Consider the following 24,949-nt stretch of genomic DNA (forward strand, 5'->3'; position numbering starts at 1 on the left):
CAGCAGGCACTTCCCTTGTTACCACCTCCGATCTAAAGCTCTCCATCTCAACGAAACCCATATGTGGGAGCAGGGTGAGAGTACAACATGTTTTACTTTGTTCAGCTTAATTTACTGTTAAAAAAAGGCAATTAACTAAATTAGTTGGAATAAATACTGAAGACTGAGGTCAAAATCGATATGTTACACAAAATGATTTAATGAATTTTAGTGTTAAGTTCCTGTTTAATTATACGTGGCCTGTATGCTGTGCTGCAGATTGATCTAAATGTCAGTGGTCAGATTGTAAATGTTCCTCCTGCTCACCATTAGTCAGGGTTTCTGCAGTGTTTACCAAATTAAATTCAAGACTTTGTGAGACCTTTTAATGCAACACAAAGGCATTTCATACTTGTTTTACAATAAAACCCGTAGGGTCAACGATAATTTATTAAGTGCATAAATGTATAGACACAGGCGATTTTTTTCGGTGGTAATAACTGACCCAGGATAAGTTAATCTGATGCAGATCTAATGTTGCCAGCAGCAGCATCACGATGCACTGTCACAGAAACCCAACGTTTAGTTTTGTGCAGCACAAAGTCTCCCGACAGCCTAAAAAGCAGCCGAGTCTGATGGCAAATGGAGAAATGCTGACAAAATGCGATACATTCGTTTTTCACCCCAAGTCAGCACGACACTGAAACTAATGTTTGTCAAATTAAAGTATGTTTCATGAAAGGAATCACTTTTTTCTTTTTAGACGCCACCGAGTTTTGAAGCACATTGTGCTCCAAAGTTATCTATGACCTGCACTGGGTTTTTTCAGCCATGCACTGGGTTTGAAGTGTCCAGTTTGGGATTTGCATCACTAGTTGACTAAAATTAAAAAACTGATGCTCTTGCTTCTGGGCAAAAGAAACGCTGTGTCACAGCGGGGTGTGCCGGTGTGTTTTGTTTATAGGACCCAGAAGTGGATGCAGAGAGGAGTTGCAGGAGTTAACAAAAGGCGAGCCTTTATTTGGCTGTAAGCAGTGGTAAAATATATAACTAAGAAAAACCTATGGACACTATTCAAAGGAGCTTGCAAAGAAAAGCGTCTGGACTTCTTTAAGTTGCTTGAAGACGTTTCACCTCTCATCCGAGAAGCTTCTTCACTTCTAAGGTCAAATGGCGGAGAGTCCCAGATGTAAACCCAGTGGGAGTATCCCCCCAAAGATGGACAAAAGGACCCCACCTTATCATGCGATTTCCTGGTGTGGGTGGGGCCAGGTTTCACAATGAGCTCACCCGAAACCCTGCCTGATTGGGACCCACACCCGTTTTCACACCTTGGCTCATGTGATTAGAGGATCATCAGGGGTTCCTTTATCCCTCTGTGGGGGGATACTCCCACTGGGTTTATATCTGGGACTCTCCGCCATTTGACCTTAGAAGTGAAGAAGCTTCTCGGATGAGAGGTGAAACGTCTTCAAGCAACTTAAAGAAGTCCAGACGCTTTTCTTTGCAAGCTCCTTTGACTACGATGACCTGGATGACTGAGAACCTTCACAGACCTATGGACACTATGAGAATGAACACTGTGTAAATGAAGGCTACTGTGAAACACAGTGAGAGCTATGAGGAAAAACCTATGAAGACTGTGCTGACGATAACAGACGACCTGACAATGACATACGGAAAACAGAGGACACGGGAGGTGATCAGGGGAAGTGGGAACACATGGCTGACATGAGCCTAATGACAGGACAGGGGAAGTAAAACTAAATACAATGAACAAAGAACATAAGACTCCTTCAAAATAAAACAGGAAACACGGAGACGTAAATGTGACAATACAAGCTCAGACCTAAAACATATGAGAGACTAGACGAGGACCCACACACAGAAACCAAGGAGACAATGATACATAATGGCTGATTTTAACCTCAACTAAAACCTAAATAAGAATACCACATGAACCATCATCACAAATCTAACATAAGACAAATACCAACTACACTCAGCGCGCTGGGTCAGAGACCCAGCCTGTGACACGCTGGGTGGTTAATTTGTGGGTCTTCCAGTGCAAAAGATGGATTTAAGCATCAAGACGTCATGACTTGGTTTTTAGACTCAACAGTGAGCTATGCTTTCGGGTCTACTGACCAAGTTTGATGTCAATAATCAGCACTTCTTTGGCATAACCAGCCTGCACAGGTGTGTGGTCATTAACTTGAAAGGAAAGGTGCTGATGCCTTTGTGTGTGTGATAACACACATTTCAACAGCTTTTAAAAATACTATTCTATGGCTGAAAAACGGGTTCAAACAGCTCTTTTAAGCACACTGTCCATTAAATTGAGCTCAGACTAGTCTATTTTGTGTTTGCCCTGCAACAGGCTGGCGATATGTCCAGCGTGTACCCCGCCTCTCGCCCTGTTTCAGCTGGGATAAGCTCTGTAGATCAGCTGATGTCAGTGCCAGCTAATATTAGCTGACAGTTCAGATGATGCCCATATGCACATCCAATTGAGTAGCTTAAACATGGACCATAATTCAAGCTGCTTCAGCCTGTGCACATTTGGTGTTGATATGCAAGCATCTTTGCAACCCACCTTCACCCCAGCTCCTGTTCATTTTGCAGTTTCTCACTTAAAGAAGATATCTGTTTACAGTGGTGCTGGGATAAAAACAACATTACATTTCGACATATTTCTAATGGTTTGTTCTTCTTGTTCCTTTACATTCTGAGATTGTGATGTCTGTTATAAAACATGTAACTGAAAGCGGATCAATAAAAAAAGAATGTGATGGCAGAACAGTTGACGAAATGTATTGATGTACCTAATAAGAAGGCTACTATAGCTAAGGCTCACACTGCTGTGCTGTGAAATGCGAAGAGAGCAACACATAATTATCAGCCTCACTTTAAATGGAAGCTGGAATTCCGAGTGGACGCAGTGAAATTCTCACCGACTCCAAGTGCAGAAAGTAAAATTAACACTGACTCAGATGTGTTATAATGTAAAAGGCTCGTTTTTAGAGAACAGTTTAAACCTTTTGAAGGGCGGAGGTGATGGTGAGATATCCCTAAGGATGGAGGCAACTTACACGTTTGGGGTTTTAGCTCACGATTGAGGATACTATAAAAAAAACTGCCGTCTGCGCTACAGCCTGGTAAAGCATGAAGAAGAGCAAACATGAAATGAAATGATAGAACGTTTCACAGAGAGTTGATGCTTATCTTAATATGCTGTTTATGTGGTATAAAACATTTGAAACTCTTGACATTTTTCTGGCTTGTCCTACATTTTCTGTGTCCTGCAAATGCTATAAAGATGCTTTTAAGGAGGAAATGGTTTCGCTTGCTGCCACGGCCATTAATCAAAGACGACAGGTAACTCGGCGAGATCATTTGGAGGCATTAGACAGCTCTGTTTATATTCAGCACTCCTATAGGCAGTGCACTGAAGTCTGACTTTCACTTGACACTCAGAGGGCCTTGCCAGCTTCACTAGATTAACACTCGATGCCTTCAGTCAACTCAAACATTACCTGAAGGAGGACAGTGCCGTACAGGAACAGAGCTAATGTGTCTTGTTTACGGCTGCCTGTCAGAAACATCAAATCAGATTAAGCGAGTGATGGCCGCCCGACGTATCAATCAAAGTGAGGTTGTCAATACACGTCCACAAATGAAGGCTGATAGAAGAAGTGAAAATAAGAGTCAATTAGCTCCGCCTGCTGTGCTGACTGCTGATGAAATGAAACCTCAGTGGACAGATTTGAATCAGTGACTGGAATCAGACAACCTTTACTCTCATATCAAGCTCCAAACATAACCAGGAAGAAAGTGGAGACGAATGGTGAGAATAAAATGTTAAAGGGAATCAGAAAACAGTATCGAATCGCAGCGAAAGCACTAAAATCTGCGTTTCACAGGTCAAACATGTAAAAGGACCTGACGTGTAGTTTGTTTGAGCATCTCGGGAGGGGAAGCTGCTGTGCAAGTAACCAACTGTAGTCAGAAACTTTTCATAAGTCAAGGTAAGCTGTGTCCACAGCTGTGCAGTGGCTCGGTCAGGATGTGCTTATGCTAAGCTCAAACTACAACAGTTTAGAAGGGTTGAATGGGGTTGATGGGTTGAAATTGAGTGAACACATCAAAGCCAGTGCTAACGGTGATTTGGGACTCATTTACAAACATTTTCACACATTTTTGTGACTCCTGGAAATACTTTTAGCAGAGGGATATGCTCGGGTAGAGCGTACACGAGGACACACGATACCCACTTGTTTGTCATAAATTCTGTGGATAATGACTTGTTCTATTCATACAGGTGCTCATTCAGACACCACACAGTACTCCAACCAGCTCCAGCTCTGGTTGGATCAAACATTAAACACCGTTTAATGTTTGATCCAACCGAGTCTGACACTTCTATTCTCACGTTCAGCTCCCCTGGGTAATATTTACGAAGCTTCAGGGGTGCAGTGCATGTCTGAAGGCTCGGGTTATCACTCTCTAATGAGAGGTGGGCAGCCAAACATCCCTCCAGTCCCAGCCCTTCTGTGCGAGTCTGTGAAACCACACTACTTTTTTAAAGATTGAGCTACAGACACTGCTGAATTTTGGCACAGTAGTTCTGACTTGTGCCTTTGAGCACACCACCAAATGTGACTTAACCTTCAGACCCTCATATAGTTCAATAAAGATAGTAGGACAGTCCCTTGACTCCATTGGTCCTGCTTTACACTTGCATTGCCCCGGCTGTAAGATCTCCGGTTCCCAGCATTATTGGGGCTGGAGCCAATGACTCAGAAACAAGGTCAATCATCACATCACACCTGCGTCAGAGTTTCTGGGCGGTGAAAAAAAACATCTTGGGGGAGCATTGATATCGATAAATGTCTTGTGAGTCTGTTGCTCTACATTTTTCTCTGGTTTGAGGATTTCACTGAGCCAATGGGTGCAGCAGTGGGTAAATTTAAGCCAAGAGCTGGTGGCAAAGCTCCCCTTTAATCAAAGGAGTCTCAGTAATGGCCACCAGCAGAGATGTCAGCACAAATAAAGGTTTTTAATCTCAAAAGTTAGTCTAGAAGTAAAAAAAAATAAGCCTCAAATAAAATGAGCTAACATTAAAAAAAAAATCAGTACTTGTAACAGTGTTTTTCTCTCAAGCATCACTTCTTTGTAATCATCAGTCTGCAGTCAGCAATTTAACTCAGAGTTTGGAGAAGCAGTAGGAACCATCCTTGGAGTAACAAGCTTGTTATCTCTGACCAATCAGCCAAAGAAGTCTGAAAGTGTGACTGCATCAAAAAAAGTAAATGTTATTACTGGGAGATGAATCCTGTCCCGACTTCTCATTTGTGGTTCAAAGAAATGAGAAACAGATTTCACCCGCACAGAGTTTAAAATGACAACTGAGGTGTTTTTTTCCCACTGAAATAACTTACTATTAAAACAACATTACAGAGACTTTATGAATAAACAGAAAAAAAGGACAACCACACCCTAAAATGTCAAGATTTTAAACTTTAGTCTGAATAAAAATTTTGCTGAATGAAACTAAAAGCTGTCTGCATAATTGAAGGCTCCAATCTCCTGAAACATCTTTGGATTTTATTGTAGAAAGTTTGTAGTCATCATCGCCGTGAGCAGATTGTACGTGCACATGTCTAACCCCTACATGATCTCATTTATTGCACAGAATCAGAAAGGTTCAAGTCGTTTTCGTCATTTCTGCTGAGTGGATATCACAGATGGGCCTCGACACAATCTAAATATGAGAGATATGAAATTTTTCAATTTTACTCAAAGACAGCGGACTGACCTGGCGCCCGCAGCTTGGCCTGGCTGGACGAGCGGGCCAGCGGCAGGCTCTGGCGGAGCCGGTTCATCCTGTTGAAGCCGATGGGAATATCAGGGTCTGACATGCTCTCCAGATTTTCGGCTGACGCGAAGGATACCCTGCTGGCCTGGTCGGCGAGAGCTGGCTGTGTCGGGCTGAGTCGTGTCACACGTGGCGTGCGAGTCTGCGAGACAGAAGTCGAGAAGTCAGGAGAGAAAAATAAAAGCACGGATGATGCAGAGCGATCAATGAGCTGACACCAAAAACACATGCAGAACAGAAAGCAAACAAAATTGGCCTCGGGAAATCAATGCAAAGAAACAAAAGAGACTGTAAAAACCTGCTTTTAGCACAAATACACACGTTTAACCTCAGACAAAGAAGCTTTACGTCTTCATCTACGCACAGAGACTCAAAACAAAGTGAGCCGAAGCCTAAAATTAGAGCAGCTCAGACAGCCAGGTTAAACAAACCCACGAGTCAAACTCAGGGCCGCCTGCGTTAATGGGACACAAAAAACTATTCAAACAATGTTTCCACTAAATGTTCTGATATGTAGGAGGCAGTAGCTGGTGCTGACTGAAATCTTTCTGAAGATGAAATAAGTGGATGATATTCTGCTGGTGGCTCAGAGCACGTGACCGAGAGCCTGGTGCTTTCAAATGCTCCTAAAAAAACTGAGCCAACTGGGGCATTGTGATGCTAATGACCCCAGCAAATCCAAACTCTGGCCTGGACAGCCCCTCTATCTGTAATGCAGATTGCTGCTAATATTTCACCTGTTCAATCTGAAACCACTGGGAAGCCCAAATTGAGAAGGACCTCTCATTACAGCCCTACCAGGAGCTCCTGCAGCAGGTTGGCTTTTAATGAATCCTTACTGACAGACATTTTCCAGCCCAAAGACTACAGTAATGAGCTCCCACAGTGCCACGTGAAGCCAGCCCCAATTGTCTTATGCATCCGTGCTCTTTGCTTAGTCCTCACTAACACTCTGTGGGTGCTGTTTGATTTCTGGAGGCTACAGCGGGCCACGCATGTGTGCGCAAACATGTAGGAAACGCCAACAATCACGTCAAAAGACATCAAATCTGAGGATAAAATGCACACTTACAGTCTGCTCCACTAAATTATCTGTTGGGGGTTTGCTCTTTCTTCATTAATATCATTTCAAGAGTCCTTTAAATTAAAAAAAAATGGCGAAACACATGCACCCACATGTCTTTTAACACCGAGAACAGGCTGACAGACTATGTGTGCCTCCTCTCATATGTTTGGAGATTTATGGCCTCGGAGTGCGCTCGACAGCCAGACACTGCACACCTTCTGCCTTCCAGCGCACAAGAATCAAGCTGGCGGGGAGAAAAGAGTCGGGAATTACAAAGTTTGTGTTCAGCGAATCGTGAAGGGAAGAAGGGAAAAAGAGCAGATAAGGGTTAGAAACAGAGCGTATATTCACCAGAGAAAGAGGAGAGTAAACAGAGTAAAAAAGATTTTCTCTTTTAATTTCGGTTAACAGACAGACGTGAAGCTTGGCTGTACGTTTAACTCCGCCGTTTTATTTTCCACAGTAACAGTCAATAAAGCTTCCCACAGGATCGTTCCCAGAGGACCTCCTCCCTCACACTCCCCTCACAAGACTCATTAAAATGACTTTGGCTGCAGTGATAAGCTGGGCAAAGAAACACATGCACAGTGATATATTTTTCAAATCTCATGGAAAGCGTGATCAATTTTCACATCTGAAGTGTACATAAAATTGATTTGTGTAATGCTAAGGCCTCGAGAGAGCCAGAGAACCTCTGAAAGGTCGGATAACGCTAAATCAGATATATACATTTAAAAAAAATCAGATGTTTCAAAGAAAAGTGCTCTTAGCAATTCTGAAATTATGACAAGTGCTCTTTTTATTGCCTGTTCTTTCAAGTGATTCGTTTTTACACTGAAGTGATTAAAAGCAACTCTTTTCATCTCGTGCTTTACTGAAATCATTTCTGATGACGAGGCGTAGCATCAAAGGCTAAATGATGTGTGGGTTCTGAAGGAGAAAGGTTCAGCCCGCATACTGACAAACACTTTAGAGGCAGAAACACCATCTCCATTCCAATAACACCGCCCATAATCCAGGGAGACGTTCTGGATGGACGCTTGTGTCTGTGATCTCTTTCTTTCAGTCACTAGCGAGAGCTCATAACCATAACTGAGAGTGAGGAACAAAAATCGACAGCTTCACCTCCACACTCAGCCCGCTCTTCACCACAGCAGACCAGTGTAGCATCAGCACATCAGTGCAGATGCCGAACCAACACATAGTTAGTCTCTCCTTCCTTCTTCCCCCAATTCATGAACAAGGCCCCGTGATACTCGGGGTACCAACTCATCCCCAACAGAATAATAAAATGCAATAATTCGACTCACTAAATCTGACTCACAAACCTCTTGGATGGTCTGTTTCACACAGCAGCCCACAGGAATGGTGAAATAATTTCATTAAAATGCTCCAGAAAGCACCATCAGTGCAAACACAGTAGAGTGTTTCAGTTCAGTGACTTGATCTTATACACAAACCACATAACCTTTAGTTCTTCTTCTGCCTGACTCAGTGACAAGCTGCTGCTATACTCTACTACTCCAACAGAGATGATTTTTTTTAGCCATCACTACTTACATTGTTTTTGCATTAACTAAGTGACCAGTTTATGGATTGTTAGGGAAAATATTCTAAAACACTTCTTCAGTAAAGACTCAGAGAAGAGAAACACACAGAACTTCTTGCTAGCAAGGGCAGCTCCCTACTGAGAGACTCGCACTAAGAAACTGCCCCGGTCTTTATTTATACTTCAGTGGTGTGTGTGTGTGTGTGTGTGTGTGTGTGTGTGTGTGGTGTGTGTGTGTGTGTGTGTGTGTGTGTGTGTGTGTGTGTGTGTTGTGATCAAAGGGTCATATAACATGAAAGCACAAAAGGTACATCCTTGGTCATAAAGAGGGTAGTCTCCCCCACCCTAGATGGCACGGTGAGGAAGTCCAGCAGTTAAAGCACTTAGACTAAAACAGACATAGCTACGTTAAAACAATAAAACAAGGTACGACCTCTCATGCTCCCAGGATGTGGGGGTGAACCAAGCCTGCTAAAAATCACACATCCTGTCACTACACAATTGATTGGTTAAACATTTCCTAATACAAATAACTACAAACAGCATCCTACCATAAGCAAACTTATATCACTAAAAGATTATACTGACTACTAAATACAATTTTCCATTGACATGGATCCTCCCTGCTGAGGTGCAGGACACACCAAATAAACTGTGAATGATTATTATTACACACACTGGGAACGGTGGCAGCAGCGGGGCTCCAGCAGGGGTGGAAGAGCGTTGCTCCTCCTGGCCAGACGGTGAGCACACTGAACCCCAAGTTGTTGCTCTGTGAATGAATTATTAAGTGATGTGTTCATAAAGTGATGTGTTTATACAGTGATGTGTTTCAGACATGTCCAGCTTGGAGGAGACCCCAGGGCATGCTGGAGAAATTACAGCAGAAGTCCTGGAAGGATGGATGGTTTACAACTCGGCGCTAATTAGCAGGCGTTTGTGGCTTGCTCATATACAATTCATGAACACAGCTTGCTAATCAAGCTTGTTAGCATTATCTCTTCAAAATAAGGATAAGCTATTTTTTTTACATAAAAAATGATTCCTAATATGAATAAAATGGGTTACTCGCTCAGTGACACCCGGGACAGGCTCCAGCCCTGCTGAGACACTGGACTGACTGATTGCAGTCAATAAATTTTGTCCTTATCTCTGTTTAGCTTGAATATATTCAGGCTCCTTGCTTAAGGAGGCATTCTCAGAGTCTTATTACTCTGCAATGGACACAAAGGTCTGTGAAGTCGATCCAGCTACACAGAGTGCTTTAAACATCAGTCTTCCCTGAAAGCTGAAGCATCCAGTGCATACGTTTTCTTGCATGAGAGATTCAATGAATTTCATGAGCGCAGAAGGGCGGTGCACATAATCACATGGCTTTCTCTTTCAAATTGAACTGTAATCACTGAAGGAAGACAACGTGGATAATTTCACTTGTTCCACCTTTGTCAGACTATATGAGCCGTTACAGAATAAAACTGTCAACTTTCCATTAACACATTTTTTATGTAGAAAATGCTCCTCGGTGTTGTACTGCAAAGGATAGCCTGGTTTATTCCAGGCACCTGCAGTTTGAGCTCATGTCTTTTTAAATGTACTCATGTAAACCCGGCTTTCAATTGCACCAAACCAACAATTTGATACCAGCACAGATGGAAATGTGTGGGCTTTATCACTATTTAATGACTAAAGAAAAAAACACCAGATTCAGACCATGATGCATTACCTGCGCAGGACTCTACGGTCCTGTGTGAAACACAGTCCGTGGTTCAACAGCTTGTAACACGAGGCAGTAACTTAAAAAACCTGCTTTCTCCCTGACTTTATCAGTAACGAGCCACTTCTTATCTGTCACATGAAATATGATATATTAATTTAAGTGGAAATCAATTTAATATCTTGAAACATTAGTCATCTGCTGTGTCTTTTTTTCCATGACAATAAACAATAAACAAGCAGCTGGCTGCTCACCAGGTCTGTTCCTACTGCCAACACGGGGAGAGGTGAACTCTGTGCGATGTTATGATCACGGCAACAATCCTGAGCCAACACAATCACCCTGATTATTTAAAATGGAAGAATGATGTGGGAAAAATGGTGACTTGGTTGGCTATTGTTGGATATCAATTTTGGCTCAACTATTTCTGTGTCAAGGCACCTCAGACCTCTGTCTGACCTTTTATCCCCACCTGAGCACCATATTTAATCATTCCTGTGCTGTTCTACTGTTTTAAAACTCCCCCAGTGATCCTCCAGAGACCAGCAGGCATCTCTGCAGGGATCTGGGCGAATGTGGTGGGAATGCAGACAGTTCAAGTGTCAAGGTGCCCCTCGAGCTCTGTCACATGACTGGCAGGACTCCAGGATTCCTTAAAACTAACATTTTCTCACTAATTCTCTCATTTAGGTAAATGGTAAATGGCCTGCATTTGTATAGCGCTTTTCTAGTCCATAGGACCCCAAAGCACTTTACACTACATTCAGTCATCCACCCATTCACACACACATTCACACACTGGCGATGGCAAGCTACATTGTAGCCACAGCTGCCCTGGGGCGCACTGACATATAGAAGGCATATAGAAGTGGTCAAGAGGACCTGCTAAGTAGAAGGAAATAGAGAGGAAAGGTGATTTTTAGTGACTTTGAAGGGGGGCGTGGTTCTTGGTGTCAGACTGGCTGCTCAGATACTGCAGATCTACTGGGATTTTCCCACACAACCATCTCTTGGTACAGAGAACAGTTTGAAAAAGAGAAAATATCAAGTGAGGAGCAGAGTGTGAATATTTTGATTTTTAATCTTTTTTAACAGCCTTTCTGGTGTCATGGTGGCAAGTGTGCATTTGACATTTTTGTAAGTGTTATAGAAAACAACATTTATTCTTTGCAGGAAAGAAAATGACAGATTGAGATTTTCACCTCAGTGCCAGCTGAAACACGACTCTCAGTTCAGCTAATGTTAAACAATTTCAGTTAATACCAGGCAGAAAAAACATGTGGTGTTATTAAGAGTATGAATCAAGTTAAACACAATATCGTGCTACTTATAACTTAAAAACCTCTCACTGAGTTTTTGAAAAGATTTACACTAAATATCATGTTCCATTCAGCACAGTTGACCCTTACCTCTACTTCCAGATTCTTGTTTAAAAGCATGAAAAGAGCTTCAGCTTCATTAGCTCCTCACCTTGATCTCTTTAGAGGCTTCTGTAAAAATATTCACAGCTCTTTCTGATGCTTTCCAAACCTCAGTGTGGCAACTCTGAATGGTTACTACCAGCTAACACACAAGATACTGACTTAAGATGCAGCTGTGCACAGCTGTGCAGAGCCCCCACCCCTGACACAGCTGCCACACCCCTGGACCCAGCAATTTCATGGACATTACCTCTACATGCCGTGGCATTCCTTTCCAGTGAGACTCACAAATGAGAGCATCCCAATCCCTACCCGCCTAACGGCATGTTTGGGTGCCACATCATACGAGGACTTTTTACAAAGCAGCCTCGGCTGGAAGATGCGAGTCGGCAGGCCGCACATCTTTGCAACAACAGCCCGAGGGGGGAGAGGCAGGTGAAGGAGGAGCATGCGTGATGTGTTCAGTGGTGCGCTGCCCGATATAGCCGCAGTCTTCTGTTATTTCCCACAGAGCAGCTTCGCAGGAGCAGCTGGGGGTTAATTGCCTTGCTCAAGGGCACTTGTTTTCGAGTTAGAGGCAAAACCTCCATGAGAGCAGGGAGCCTTTTGCTCATTTCCCTGCTCGGATTTTCCTTATTGACAATTTTGAAGTATTTTGATCTGAGCTTTTATACTTTAGCATCAAAGTGTATGTGACCCGATTTTTAGTTTATTTACAAAATAAATAATAAAAAAAACCCTTGTGAACCCTACAGCCGGCCAAGTCTGGGGTGTAAATACAGCCTTTCATCTCTACATTACTTCAGTTATATAGCCTAAAGTGAAGGATCATTTTCTTTCACATAAAATCTAGAGGGAAGTTCTCATCCAGTTATTGCTTTCCACAGAGTTCAGCCTGCTAAACAAACCTCGCAGTCTTGGCAGATGGCAGTGAAGTGTCAATAAGTGATTCTGGCCACGTGCCTCAGCGCAGTGCCAGTCGGGGAGCGCTGCAGCAGTCGGCCTCCTAAGCCTTTTAGCGGCGGAAAACGCTCCGGCTATTCTCCGAGTCAGATTGGGGAATAGCGATTTTCCACCAAGCATCATATCAACAGCCAAACAGCACGAGAGCCACAGAAGCAGTTGTCTGAATGCGTTAGAGATGAGCTAGCTCACTGGGACAAATATGGCACGGGTAGTCTGGGGATGTCTCTGTATGGAAACTGCTCTGTCTGCCATATTCTCTGTGTAAGACTCATGAAAGACGAACAAGTGTCTTGCAATGCTTCTGGGCTCCCAAAAGAGACAAATCCTTTAAAAAATGTCCTTTGAATGAAAATAAAAGTTTTAGTGGATGATTCTCTTCATTACTGAAACATTTACGAGACTGCTGAGAAGAGAAAAAGACTATAAAATGTTCTTAAAGGCAATAACACATTGGAAAAATCCAGTTCAGTGATTGCACTTAGCTTCCTAGCAGACACTAATCTAACAGGGATGCTCCTGGTGAAAAAAAACGAAACAACTAGTGTAAAACTAAGAAACACTCAGATATCAAAATAAATTTTGATTACTTTTTAATGGACAATATCAAAAACTGTCTTTAAAACTGTCTTTGATCTTTAATCATCTTTAATCATCCTTTAAGTGCTGCTTATGAACACGTTAACTCTAAAATGATAACGAAGAAGAAAAACGCTTGAAATAAGCTGTTAAATACAAAGACACATTATTAAATTATCACAAGTTATCATGCAAAAAACTAATAATTTGCCATTGAAATGTGTGGTGCATTGTGCATATAATTTTTCTATAATATATGACAACCATCCCAATAAAAGGAAAAACATCTAAAATAATAACAAACAAATCATCCATCCATTTTTTTCCACCTATCCCGAGACGACTCGCAGGTCAGCCTAAGCAGAGAGGTCCAAACCTCCCTCTCATCAACCACCTCCTCCAGCTTATCCTGGGGAACACCGAGGCATTCCCAGGTCAGATGAGAGATATAATTTCTCCAGCAGGTCTCCTCCTGGGAGGACATGCCTGGAACACCTGACCCAGGAGGGGACCATCTCAACTGGCTCTTTTTAAGGAGGAGAAGCGCCTCTACTCTGGACCCCTGCTGAATGAATGAACTTCTCTCCCTACGACTGCATCCTGCCCGCAGCTCGGACACCAGCATTTCACTGCATGTTCACTATATGTTGTATTGTTTATGTGACAAATAATATATGTATTTAATAATAATAATAATAATAATAAGACCAACCATGCCCACGACAACCGAAGGAACTGCCGTTTTTGCCACTTCAGCCTTGAGCTACGTTCACATGTACACGTTATATTTTTAAAACGGATCCACAGAAAAATCTTTCTGTTCACATGAAACATGCAAATTTTTGATCCGTTTTATAAAAATGACAAAATCTAGTAGCTACACAGACATAACCTGATAAACATCGGTGAGGTTCGAGGAACACAAGATGTAATAAAGCCAGGTATGCATATTTAAACATTTCCTCTGCTTCGTCACTATGGTTACAAAATAATCCCAGTAGGCCCCATTATCATTCCCTCAGTAACGAAGAAGGCTGATGAACAAGTGCAATACTGGATGCAGCTTCAGTAGGATCCCCACTCCCTATCTAAGCCCCACAGTATGGTCCACCCCCCCGCCCCAAATTAAACACCAAGGCAAAGAAAAAGCGACAATAGGCGGTGATTACTCTGGCCACTCTCGACAGAAAGACAAGCGGACAAGAGATGTAAAATGCAGCATTAATATTTGTATAAGTGAGGCTGGGAGTGATGAAAAGAGGAGAATTATGCAGCACTCTGCTCCATTGTGTCTTTGACACTGTCAGCAGCAATTGCTGCCTGGTGTTTGAATCCATGTTCAGCCCCGCTGACGAGCTGAAAATCCTCATGCAAGGGGAGCGTGTGAGAGGAAATGTGTGATATAATATAAGAATGTATATTCCCATTTGCTTGCGTCCAATCAGTACGAGCGCCACCGATGTTTGTGTGCATTTAGCAAGCTGGAGACATCAAAGGGGGAATAGCAGGGGACTATTAAACACATACACAGCCTCACACACATGAGCACAGCGGTGCACTGCTGCAGGGGTTTCTATTGCATCAGAAGAGGAGGCGAGACTCCCCGTCTCCCTGAGAGGAAGAGGAGCGATAACCAATCCTGTATGGGCAGCAGACCAGCAACAAATAGGGGGAGAATGGGAAAAAAGCCAGCATGTGTGTTTGTCACCAGCTAAACAGACGAGGCAGCGAGAGAGCTACTGTGAACGTACATGACGAAAGGAGCACGAGATGCAAACTGTAACACGAGAGATTAGCCATATATTAAAATAAAAGAGGCTATTTTTGCAAAGTACATATGCTGGATGTATATGTAATTAAGCACCGATATTCAAGCACTTTCAGCACAGCCGAGCATTTGTTATTGTCTGTCTGTGTTAAAGGATAAAGCCGTCACTCTAATTTCTTATTGTCGACGATCCTCTGAAAAAGCCCAAACCGACAATGTGCCCATCTGTCCCTACCCTGTCTCTGATGCTCAGCTCTCAAGCTCAGTGATTTCTGGAAGTCTTTAAGAAATACTCCTAAATATACACTTTCATTTTATGAAAACAGGCACAGTCATTTTACAAACAGATGGGCACTTATAGCACAAAGGAGGAAATACTCGATTTGCTAAGGACCATTTTCAGCCGTGGATTAATCGACAATTTTTGTGTGCTACTTCTGCAAATGACTCAACTTGGATGTTTTTTTTAATCAATCCGTAAGCCCTCCCACATCGTCTGACACTAATAATAGTTTGTTTTGTGTATTTATGTATAGTCAAGGATAATTCCAGTGCCTTTCAATTTGATGCTTTTGCCTCATTGTGACTTAACTGAGCGCCTGTTACAAAATAATTGTATTTATTCTAAGATTATTGCTCTCTTAAAAAGCACAACAGTGAATTTAGCTGTTGAACAGTGGTTCTCGCAGGGTGCAGGGTGGGAATATTTGACCACTGAACATTCTGCAATGAAAAACTGCACATAAGTTATGAATTAATTACTTTGCTGCTTCAGTATCCATTTCCTGTTAAATATCCTTAAAGAAAATTCTGTCAAAGAGGGTTTAGGTAACGGCGTGCAGCGCCCATAGGTGGGAATTATGCGACCAAAAGAGCTCCCAACATTCAGGACACCATATCATGAAAGCTAAATGTATTAGGGCTTCAGGCGGCCCAGGGACAGAGCACATCACCTGTTAGCAGAAGATGATGAATTCAATTCATCCATCCATTTGCTTCCGCTTATCCTTTTCAGGGTCGCGGGGGGCGCTGGAGCCTATCCCAGCTGTCATAGGGCGAAAGGCGGGGTACACCCTGGACAGGTCGCCAGTCTGTCGCAGGGCCAACACACAGAGACAGACAACCATTCACACTCACTTTCACTCACACATTCACACCTAGTGGCAATTTGGATTATCCAATTAACCTATCCCCACAAGCTGCATGTCTTTGGACGGTGGGAGGAAGCCGGAGTATCCGGAGAGAACCCACGCAAACACGGGGAGAACATGCAAACTCCACACAGAAAGACCGCGGCCTGATGGTGGAGTTGAACTCAGGACCTTCTTGCTGTGAGGCAACAGTGCTAACCACCGTGCCACCGTGCTGAATTCAATTCAATTCAGTTTTATTTACACAGCGCTGAATCACAACAACAGTCGCCTCAAGGCGCTTTATATTGTAAGGTAGACCCTACAATAATGCATACAGGGAAAAACCCAACAATCATATGACCCCCTATGAGCAAGCACTTTGGTGACAGTGGGAAGGAAAAACTCCCTTTTAACAGGAAGAAACCTCTGGCCGAACCAGGCTCAGGGAGGGGCGGGGCCATCTGCTGCGACCGGTTGGGGTGAGAGAAGGAAGACAGGATAAAGACATGCTGTGAATGCTAACATAGCGCCAGGTAAGCTAAAGAGCATTAGTTCTTAGAGAAGTTTGACCTCCTTTAAAAGAGTCCTCACTGAACCAAAAGCAACAATATGTTTGGTAGGCTATGTTAAATCGTCTGACAAGGTCCAGGCAAGATGTATGCTAACTGAGTGGTGAGTACAAATGGGACGAGAAGGAAACTGGCAAAGTGTCAGATGATATACAGGCTGATGGCTTGAAATTTCTGCTTGTACTTTGATGTACAAACAGCTGTCTTAGAGAACATTATGGTCATAGAGAAGGCAACCTCAGACAGGCATGCAGGCATGGCCCTTAATGTAGTTAGCAAAATAGCTATTTAAGGTGGCTAATTCCAAGAAAGCTTGGAAAAAAGGTGAACCTTCCCAGGAGTGGCCTGTCTACTAAAATTACTCCAAGAGCACATCAACGCATCACCCAGGAGGTCACAGAAGAACCCAGAATAAGAACTGCAGTCCTCACTTGCCTCAGTTAAGGTCAGAGTTCATGATCCAACCATAAGAAAGAGACTGATGAAAAACAACAACAGCTCAACTTTTGCCAAAGAAAAAAAAATTGGGGGGAAAAATATTCTGTGGACTGAAGAGACAAATCTTCTAAAAGGTTCAACTTTTGAGTCCCATCTGGACTAAAACTAACAACACTTAATAAAAAACATCACCGCAACAGTTAAACATGATGTTGGGGCTGCTGTCCTACAGTCAGGACCTGCACGACTTGCTGTAACTGATGGAACCATGAATGCTCCTCTCTACCACAAAGTAGGGTTGTAGCTATACAGCGTTTTTAGGTAATTGTAAAAGTAGGGACTTCAGAAAAAAAAAGTCAAGATATTTTTTGGACAAAGACTCATTATACAGCCTGGAAGTGTGAGGTCTTGCAGTCCTGCTGCAGGCACACCTCTCTACGTGTCATCTTTGTTCAGTGAATGCAAAGAGAAGCAGTGAAGTAACTGTTTGCACTTGCACAGTGTTTTTCTTGGGGGTTATTTATGGGTTAGGTGCTTTGCTGGACAGAGCAAAGATAGTTTATCAGCTCCATCCTGCAGGGTCTCTGAGTCCTGGTCCTACAGGCAGGAATCTTAGCACAGCTTCTCAGATCTCCCTCTCCTCAGCCACTGCCTCCAGCTCTTCCAGGGAATGCTGAGTTTTTCCAAAGCCACCTTAGAGATAACCTCGCAAGTCCACTCTGGGTCTGCCCTGCAGTCACACCTACATTTTGTGGCCATAGGGGAGGGTATGAACATATTAGCCGTCGTGGTCAGCTCTGTCATGTTGCAAACTGCTACCTGGTGTGAATGAGTTGGACTTACTAGCAGCACAACCTTTAACTTCTCTACAAATGAAGGTATAAAATTTCACTGACCTTGATTTTTGTTTTTAAGGTTGCTCCAGGGCCAGAAACTTTAATTCAGAGCATCCTTACTGTTGTATTGACAACAATATTTGTGTAATGTTGTGCAGGTGCTATATATAAACTACAGTTTGCTGTGTTCATGGTAAAGAGGACAGCTGTTTTGGACAGCGGTGGAGCTCCACTGCAGAGAGGAACGAGACACACACACACACACACACACACGCAGACACACAAGTTCATTGTTAGTTTTGGTTTTATCCCCTCAACCTTATCCTTTGACATTTCACATCCCATTTAATTCAAAAGCAGCAGCGTTCTCATTGTTCCATTACAGAAAATCCTTGAGCAGAGTTCAGATTTGCTGCATCAGCAGTAGGTATGCAAGGATGCCTTTCAGATTATCAAGTAATTTTATGGTTAAGATGATGTAAGCTGCAGTAAGTGCTTAGGTTAGCACATGCACAACACAAGCTCAATGAAAGTAAGGGTCACATGGGTCCGTTCAATATGCATAATTTATTCAAGCCAAACTAATAATGCATTTTAGTCCCATGTTGATCCTTACATGGCCGAGATGTAAAGAAATTTGATTCTTCTTCCACAAAACAACTTAAACTGTTTCCTTTGAGCATTTTTCTATTTTCCAACTGTCAAGTCTGAAAAAACTGCTTTCAGTTTATCTAGTCATTAATAGTGTTGATATGATTATGTGAGCTGAAGAACTTGAATCCACATCTATATACTAAAGGTTAAAATGGTTTGTTGTGGGGCCAAAAGCACTCTTTCTTTTCATAAACAGCATCCCAATTCCAAACTAATTTCATAGGAGACACTTTCTTTGTTTGCTATTAAAGTTTAATATCTCAGAAGAACTGAGGCACATAAATCCTCAGCGGGATCTATTTATCGCTATTCATTTTTTTATTTATTAAACCTTTATGACTCTCGAGATTAAAAATCTCTTTTGCAAGAGTGTCCTGGCCAGCACACGCAGATGTACAACTGGTGGCTGCACAGACTAGTAACACACAGAAACACACACAGCAAAATGCACAAAATAGGTACAGAAATGTGCATGAGGTGAAGAATGAAACATAAAAATACCCAAAATTATAAATTCAAAGCTAAAGGAAACTTCAAACATCAGAGTAAGTTATTGTCTGGGGCCAGAAACAGGAGCAGGAGTGTTCACACAGAACATCTGCCGCCTGTAGCAGCTGCCTCCAGCTCAATTTAAATCACCTGAAATTCATTTAGTAAGATCAGCTCATTAATTATTGTGACTTTTGTTTTAATTGCTGATCCTCTGGACATAATTACAGGAAATGTGATACTTATTATACCCAGTCATCAACCTCCAGAGCTAAAAAATAAAAACCAAAGTGGACCTGCAGTTCTTCTAACGGCCACATGAGGTTGACTCCAAAACCAAGTCCGTCCAAATACTTCACATGTTAAAATGTCCAACTTTACAGCAGAAATAAATATGTTCACAGCCTGGGACCAAAAGCAGCTTTAGCCTCTATGGATAGTTTTACATATGAACATCTGTATGGTGTATGAGGATTTTTATAATGAACCCATTTTTGTATTTTTAAGTCTTAAAAGTTAAAGATTTGCCTCATGTCCACTAATTCGAGACACAGAACTAGATCTCCCAACAGGTTTTTGTGCTGCTGGTGCCATTTGGAACATTTTATTTGGATTGTGTGACAAATAATACGGCTTTCTGTGTGGTCCAATCAGTCTGTATTTAGCAATAATTAGATACCTGTGCTCTACAGCTATGCACCTTGCTAACCAAGCTCTGCTAATAACTTGTATATGGTTGCTACTAGCTCTAAAACAACAACATAGCAGGGGCCAAAATGGTAACGCCGAGGCTTCAGAACCAATGGGTGATGTCACAGTGGCAACAATCTATGATTAGACCACACACAACAACAGACGCACAACAAACCTGGAGTCTGCCCACACTCCAGCTCACCCTGAATGATCCGTTTTCTTATTATTTAGCTGACACTTGAACTTAAGTGACATTCTTCAAACGTGCCTGTGCTAACACAGCTGAAGGCACAAACGCTGTCTGCAGATGCTGGATGTAAACTCGCTCTGTCACTTTATATAATTTTTCACAGAGTGGGAGCAAGTTCCTCGGTTTGAAACCAGCTGGTAGCTCCACAGCCGCTGAAGCTGGCAGTGAGTGATGACCACTAATGGGCCTGTTTTCAAATTAATCCTTTCATGTCATGCTATTTGCATTGCAGCCTCGCCAGCGCTTGGTGAAATTTCCGACTCCAGCCGGAAACAAGGTTTCATTCCGATGGCTGGATTCAATAAGGGCGCACTCAGGGGTCTCTGAGTGTTTTCAAAATCTTGGATAGCAGACCGCGTGTTTGTGATAGCGTGGGTTTAAATTTGGCTCTGGATTTTTGATACATGTCAACTAATCCTATCTCTAATATGTTCTGTCACTAAGTGTGTAACTGAGTCCAGATTGCATTCAATAAAACCACAAAGAATAAAAGGGCATGATTAATGACTTCACGGCTTCCATTTAGCTAATCTTTTTTATTCTTTTTTTGCTTTTATTTATCTTATTTTATTTACTTCAGTTGCTGCATGTTAAATAAAATATTATATGCTACTTTAAACTAGAATTTTTCTTTTGTTTTACATTTATTCTTCATGGGAATCATTCTTAAAGCACCTTGAACTGAAATAACCTGATTAAAAATGTCTTATAAATACGTTTAAGGGAGTGGATGCCTGATAATGACACCTAAAGGTTTACTAAGGTTTACTAACTACACTTATATAAGGTTCCTGAATTGTGTATAAACTGTATTTAAAAGATGAATGCAGTCATCAAACTGTATTTTGAACTGCTTAATCAGTTCAAGGTCCTGGGAGGGCTGGAGCCTATCCCAGATGTTACTGGGTAAAAGCCAGGGTAGCCCATCACAGGGAAACACGAACATGGGCTCTGAAGCCCTTAACTGTTTCCCCCATAAAGACGACATCTGATGACCTCGTCTGCACCTGTAGTTTTCTTACCTTTTAAAATGGTAAATGGCCTGTATTTGTATAGCGCTTTACTGGTCCCTAAGGACCCCAAAGCGCTTTTAATTGGTTAATAGGTTAGAATAGTTTCCATTGTATTTCCAAGGGTAACTGCACAGCTGGAGACCACCCTCACTACCTTCTGATGCAAGGTTTCAAGGTGTAAAGAGCTACACCTTCATTCTTTCTAAGGGCCACCAGAGGGCGACCCCGTGAGTGTAAAGACTTCTACGAGAAAATGATTCTGCTGCTCGCTTCCGGTCCGAATCACTCTTTTGAATCCATCCATCCATGCATGAGAAGGTAATATGCTCCAGCTTTAGGTCACATTCATCCCTTTCTCGCCGCTACAGAGAACACCAAATGTAAAGTTCACACTTCCAAGAGGTAGTCTTATATCCTTCACAGCCTATGCCTGCACAGAAAGTACACATAGCCTTTAAAGGCACCAAACTCTGCTGAAAGTTGATAAAAAGGGAAATGAAAACGTGCTGGAAATTTAAAGACAATCTGTGCGCTAGATGTTAAGAAATTAGACTCAAAATGTTAAATTGGCCTCTTGGTTGTATTAAAGGAAACGTAAGAGGATTAATGGTGTATTTGTGGTGACAGGACTGATGGATGGAATGCACCATTTTTCTTACTGAGTATGTAATCTGAATACATGAACTGTTGAAGCAAATATGGTAGCCAAAGTCTGCATCTTTTTACAGTATATTTCAAAACACTCTACGTTTATGCACTTCTTTGCTGGACCAGAAACAATGACCAAACAGAGAAATTAAAACATAGATGCATGGTTCCCAGATCAGTGGGTTCTCTACTGTTGGAGGATACTACGCCTTTCAGACTGCTTAAGCCTAAAAGGCAAATTTTTCAGGGCTTCTGGGATAGCCCGCAGGTATCAAGGTTGTTATGGAATTTACAATGAGTCCAGGATTAACCTCGTGCAGAAATAATTGTTGAGGAGATGCAGATGAATTGAAGCAAACATTATTGTGGGAACTGTCTCGATATCAAGGAGAATGGGAGAGACATTTTGCAGCAGCTGTGATCATGCAGTTTCATGACCCTGTTCCAACTGTCCAGATAAGGAAAGACATTATGTCTCTGCAGTATCTACAAGCAGCTGGCCCACAGTACAACCAAAACACTATCAGTACACAGACATCACTGTAGTCATAAAAGCTTCAATGAGACTATTTTTCAAATAAAGGAGTTTAACCACAAATTAAAAAAAGCAAAAAATTTACACGGGCCAAAACCTCCCACTCCAACCACCAGGCATCGTTCATGAATGCAGATACATTTTAAGATTGCTGGTTAACCTTTGAGGCTGCTCAAACACAAATGGTCAAAAGAAGTCTGACAACAAAGCGGACTGGAAATGAAAACCAGAAAGCTTCTGGTGCTAAAAACCTTGTGCCCTGCCTACAGGTACACGTGCATCTGTGCAAATATCATCAGAGTCGTTAAGATTCAGAGTCTGAATCCAGGAATTTTGTGTCTGTCAACAACCTGTCAGGCTTAGGCTGAAAATCAGACCGATCTGACACTTCATTTAAATGGCCTGTATTTGTATAGTGCAATTTCTAGTCCCTAAGGACCCCAAAGCGCTTTACACATTCAGTCACCCACCCATTCACACAGCCACCCTGGGGCGCACCGACAGAGGCGAGGCTGCCGGACACTGGCGCCACCGGGCCCTCTGACCACCACCAGTAGGCAACGGGTCAAGTGTCTTGCCCAAGGACACAACGACAGAGACTGTCGGAGCCGGGGCTCGAACCGGCAACCTTCTGATTACAAGGCGAACTCCCAACTCTTGAGCCACGATCGCACTTCATGTTTCCTACACACAGACTTTACTTCGGTGGGATACCCCTATTTATAGACTTAGATCTTCTTTATCCATCTCAGAGAACGGATGAAGTTATCTATGTTACTAAAAAAACAACCCTTTTGGCCTTCGGTTGCAAACCAGCTGTCTTGTATCGCAGCTGTCCCCCCCGGCTGGTGCGTGAGTTGTTTGGTACCGGTCCACAAGAGTTGAGGCTTGGGTGTGAATCGGTTTTTAACGGTTTTTATCGTTAACTTGGTTTCCCTGGGACTTTTCCTGTGTGTTATGAATAAATCTTCTATGTTTTGGTACTGGTTTTATTTTGTTGTATTTATCGGTGACGCCTTAAAGGCCGGTCCGTGAAAATATTGTCGGACATAAACCGGTCTGTGGCGCAAAAAAGGTTGGGGACTGCTGTTGTATTGTCTACCAACCTCCCCGATGGCCACATTGCTATTGTGGCGGTCCTGAATTAGTTACTCCCTATACTTCACCATCTTGCAGCTGCTTATCATAGCCCTCGCTCTGCTTTGGCGAATTAGACTACCTTCAACAGATGAGGTCCAAAATGTTGGCGATAAAGTTCTTTCACAAGATAATAAAACTTGATGGAGCAACAGCTAATTCTGTTGCTCAAATATTGATTGTCACAAAGTGCGTGGCACTTACATTACCTGCACAGAAGAAACTCACAGAGGTAATATATCTAAAGACTGCTGATAAAAACCCTGTGCACAGCAAAACTAGCCCCATACATGCGTGCACATATTTGCATATCATACATCAAATCTCAATCTGTGGGAATCTTAGCTTTAGTTATGATGCAAGTAACAAATATTTATCACAGCAATCAAACGGGTGAATAATTCATCTGCACAACCTGCAGAACAGAATCAATCTGATCCATATTTCTGTCACTAATGACAATCCCACTGCACATCCTGCCTGCTAAACTCTCATTGATTTAGTTTTACCATCAGAGACCAACACCAGGCCTAATTTGAATTACAGACAACATGGGAGTTGTAGGCAGGGATCTGCAGGTCTGGAGACAGCCAATAACAAGCTTGGTACAGTGCCTTTTTATAGGGAAATTTTAGCGAGCAGCAGCAGTAAGTTAAGCTCCAGCCAGCAGCTCTCAGGCTGAACTGGACCTTTTCTTGCCTCATATTTGATGAAACAGGCATATTGTGTTCAATAATTGCATATCAGAAATCTTACTTGCATAGTTTAAAGTGAACCAAAGCACTTATTTGATTCATGCAGGGATTTTTTCTTTCTTATGTGAACACTCTGAGGGAGAAATGTCGCAGCATGCAGCACAAGAGTGTTAAAAGAGTTAAATGCAGAAGTGAGTGCCAACGTGTGACCAGCGCTAATGCAGTGGAGAAGCAGGCATGCAAAGACACAATGGAGTTATCCTATTAAGAGACGAATCCACACAGAGGCACAGATTTACGCTGAAACACAAACACAATATTGGCACTGACCTTGAAGCTCCAGTAGTTTGGTTGTTGCTAGAGGGGGAGGAAAGAAAAACAAAGAGTAAAGGAGACAGAAGAGGGGCAGGGAGGGTGAAAGAGGGAGAAAAAGAACGACTGAGTGTGAGACTTTTTGTTCTGCAAATGCCACACTAGAAATGCTCAAAGCACAAAACCGACTGGTTAGAACCAGAACAGAGAGAGAAAATGCTTTGTCACTCAGTCGCCATGCGAAGATTTGCAAGTGATACCGCAAAGTGTGCCTAATGAAGTTTGAGAGGTTTAATGGTACGTCGTTTTTACACAGCGAGAATGATATGCCCCAAAACACAAAGGCCGCGTTGCTTAAAATGACCACACATTGTAGCAAAGCTGAAGCAAGAAAACCAAAAATTGCCCTTTTTATTTATTATTTTCTGTACATTAGGCCTGGTGAGGAAATGATGAGCTAATTATCGTGATGATAGCCAGATTAACTTGCGTTGTCCTTCACTGCCATCATAATAGGACTTTAATTGCTTGTAATTGCTTCTCAGCAATTAATCAAATGTTTACAGTGACTTCACACATACTAATGATGCAGGGCCAGGCAGCTCCTAAAACCAGCCCCACAGGCTCACT

General features: G+C 42.4%; 1 protein-coding gene across 9 annotated transcripts in view; it reads right to left on the bottom strand.

Moving 5' to 3' along the window:
• The window catches only part of zgc:114120 (SRC kinase signaling inhibitor 1), a 146,322-nt gene that overhangs the window by 48,730 nt on the left and 72,643 nt on the right, over positions 1-24,949 (bottom strand). For 8 of the 9 annotated variants that reach the window (XM_042223203.1, XM_042223196.1, XM_042223195.1 and 5 more), the window contains 2 exons: positions 24,338-24,364; positions 5,798-5,999 (listed from right to left, as the gene is read on the bottom strand). In XM_042223203.1, the coding sequence (XP_042079137.1) occupies positions 5,798-5,999; positions 24,338-24,364 (229 nt within the window). The remainder of the gene's footprint in view (positions 1-5,797; positions 6,000-24,337; positions 24,365-24,949) is intronic. The other variant, XM_042223218.1, reaches the window with a different exon arrangement.

The sequence above is a fragment of the Haplochromis burtoni genome, unplaced genomic scaffold, assembly GCF_018398535.1.
Source record: "Haplochromis burtoni strain Fernald_Lab_line unplaced genomic scaffold, NCSU_Asbu1 Contig_6, whole genome shotgun sequence".
Taxonomy (NCBI): Eukaryota; Metazoa; Chordata; class Actinopteri; order Cichliformes; family Cichlidae; genus Haplochromis; species Haplochromis burtoni.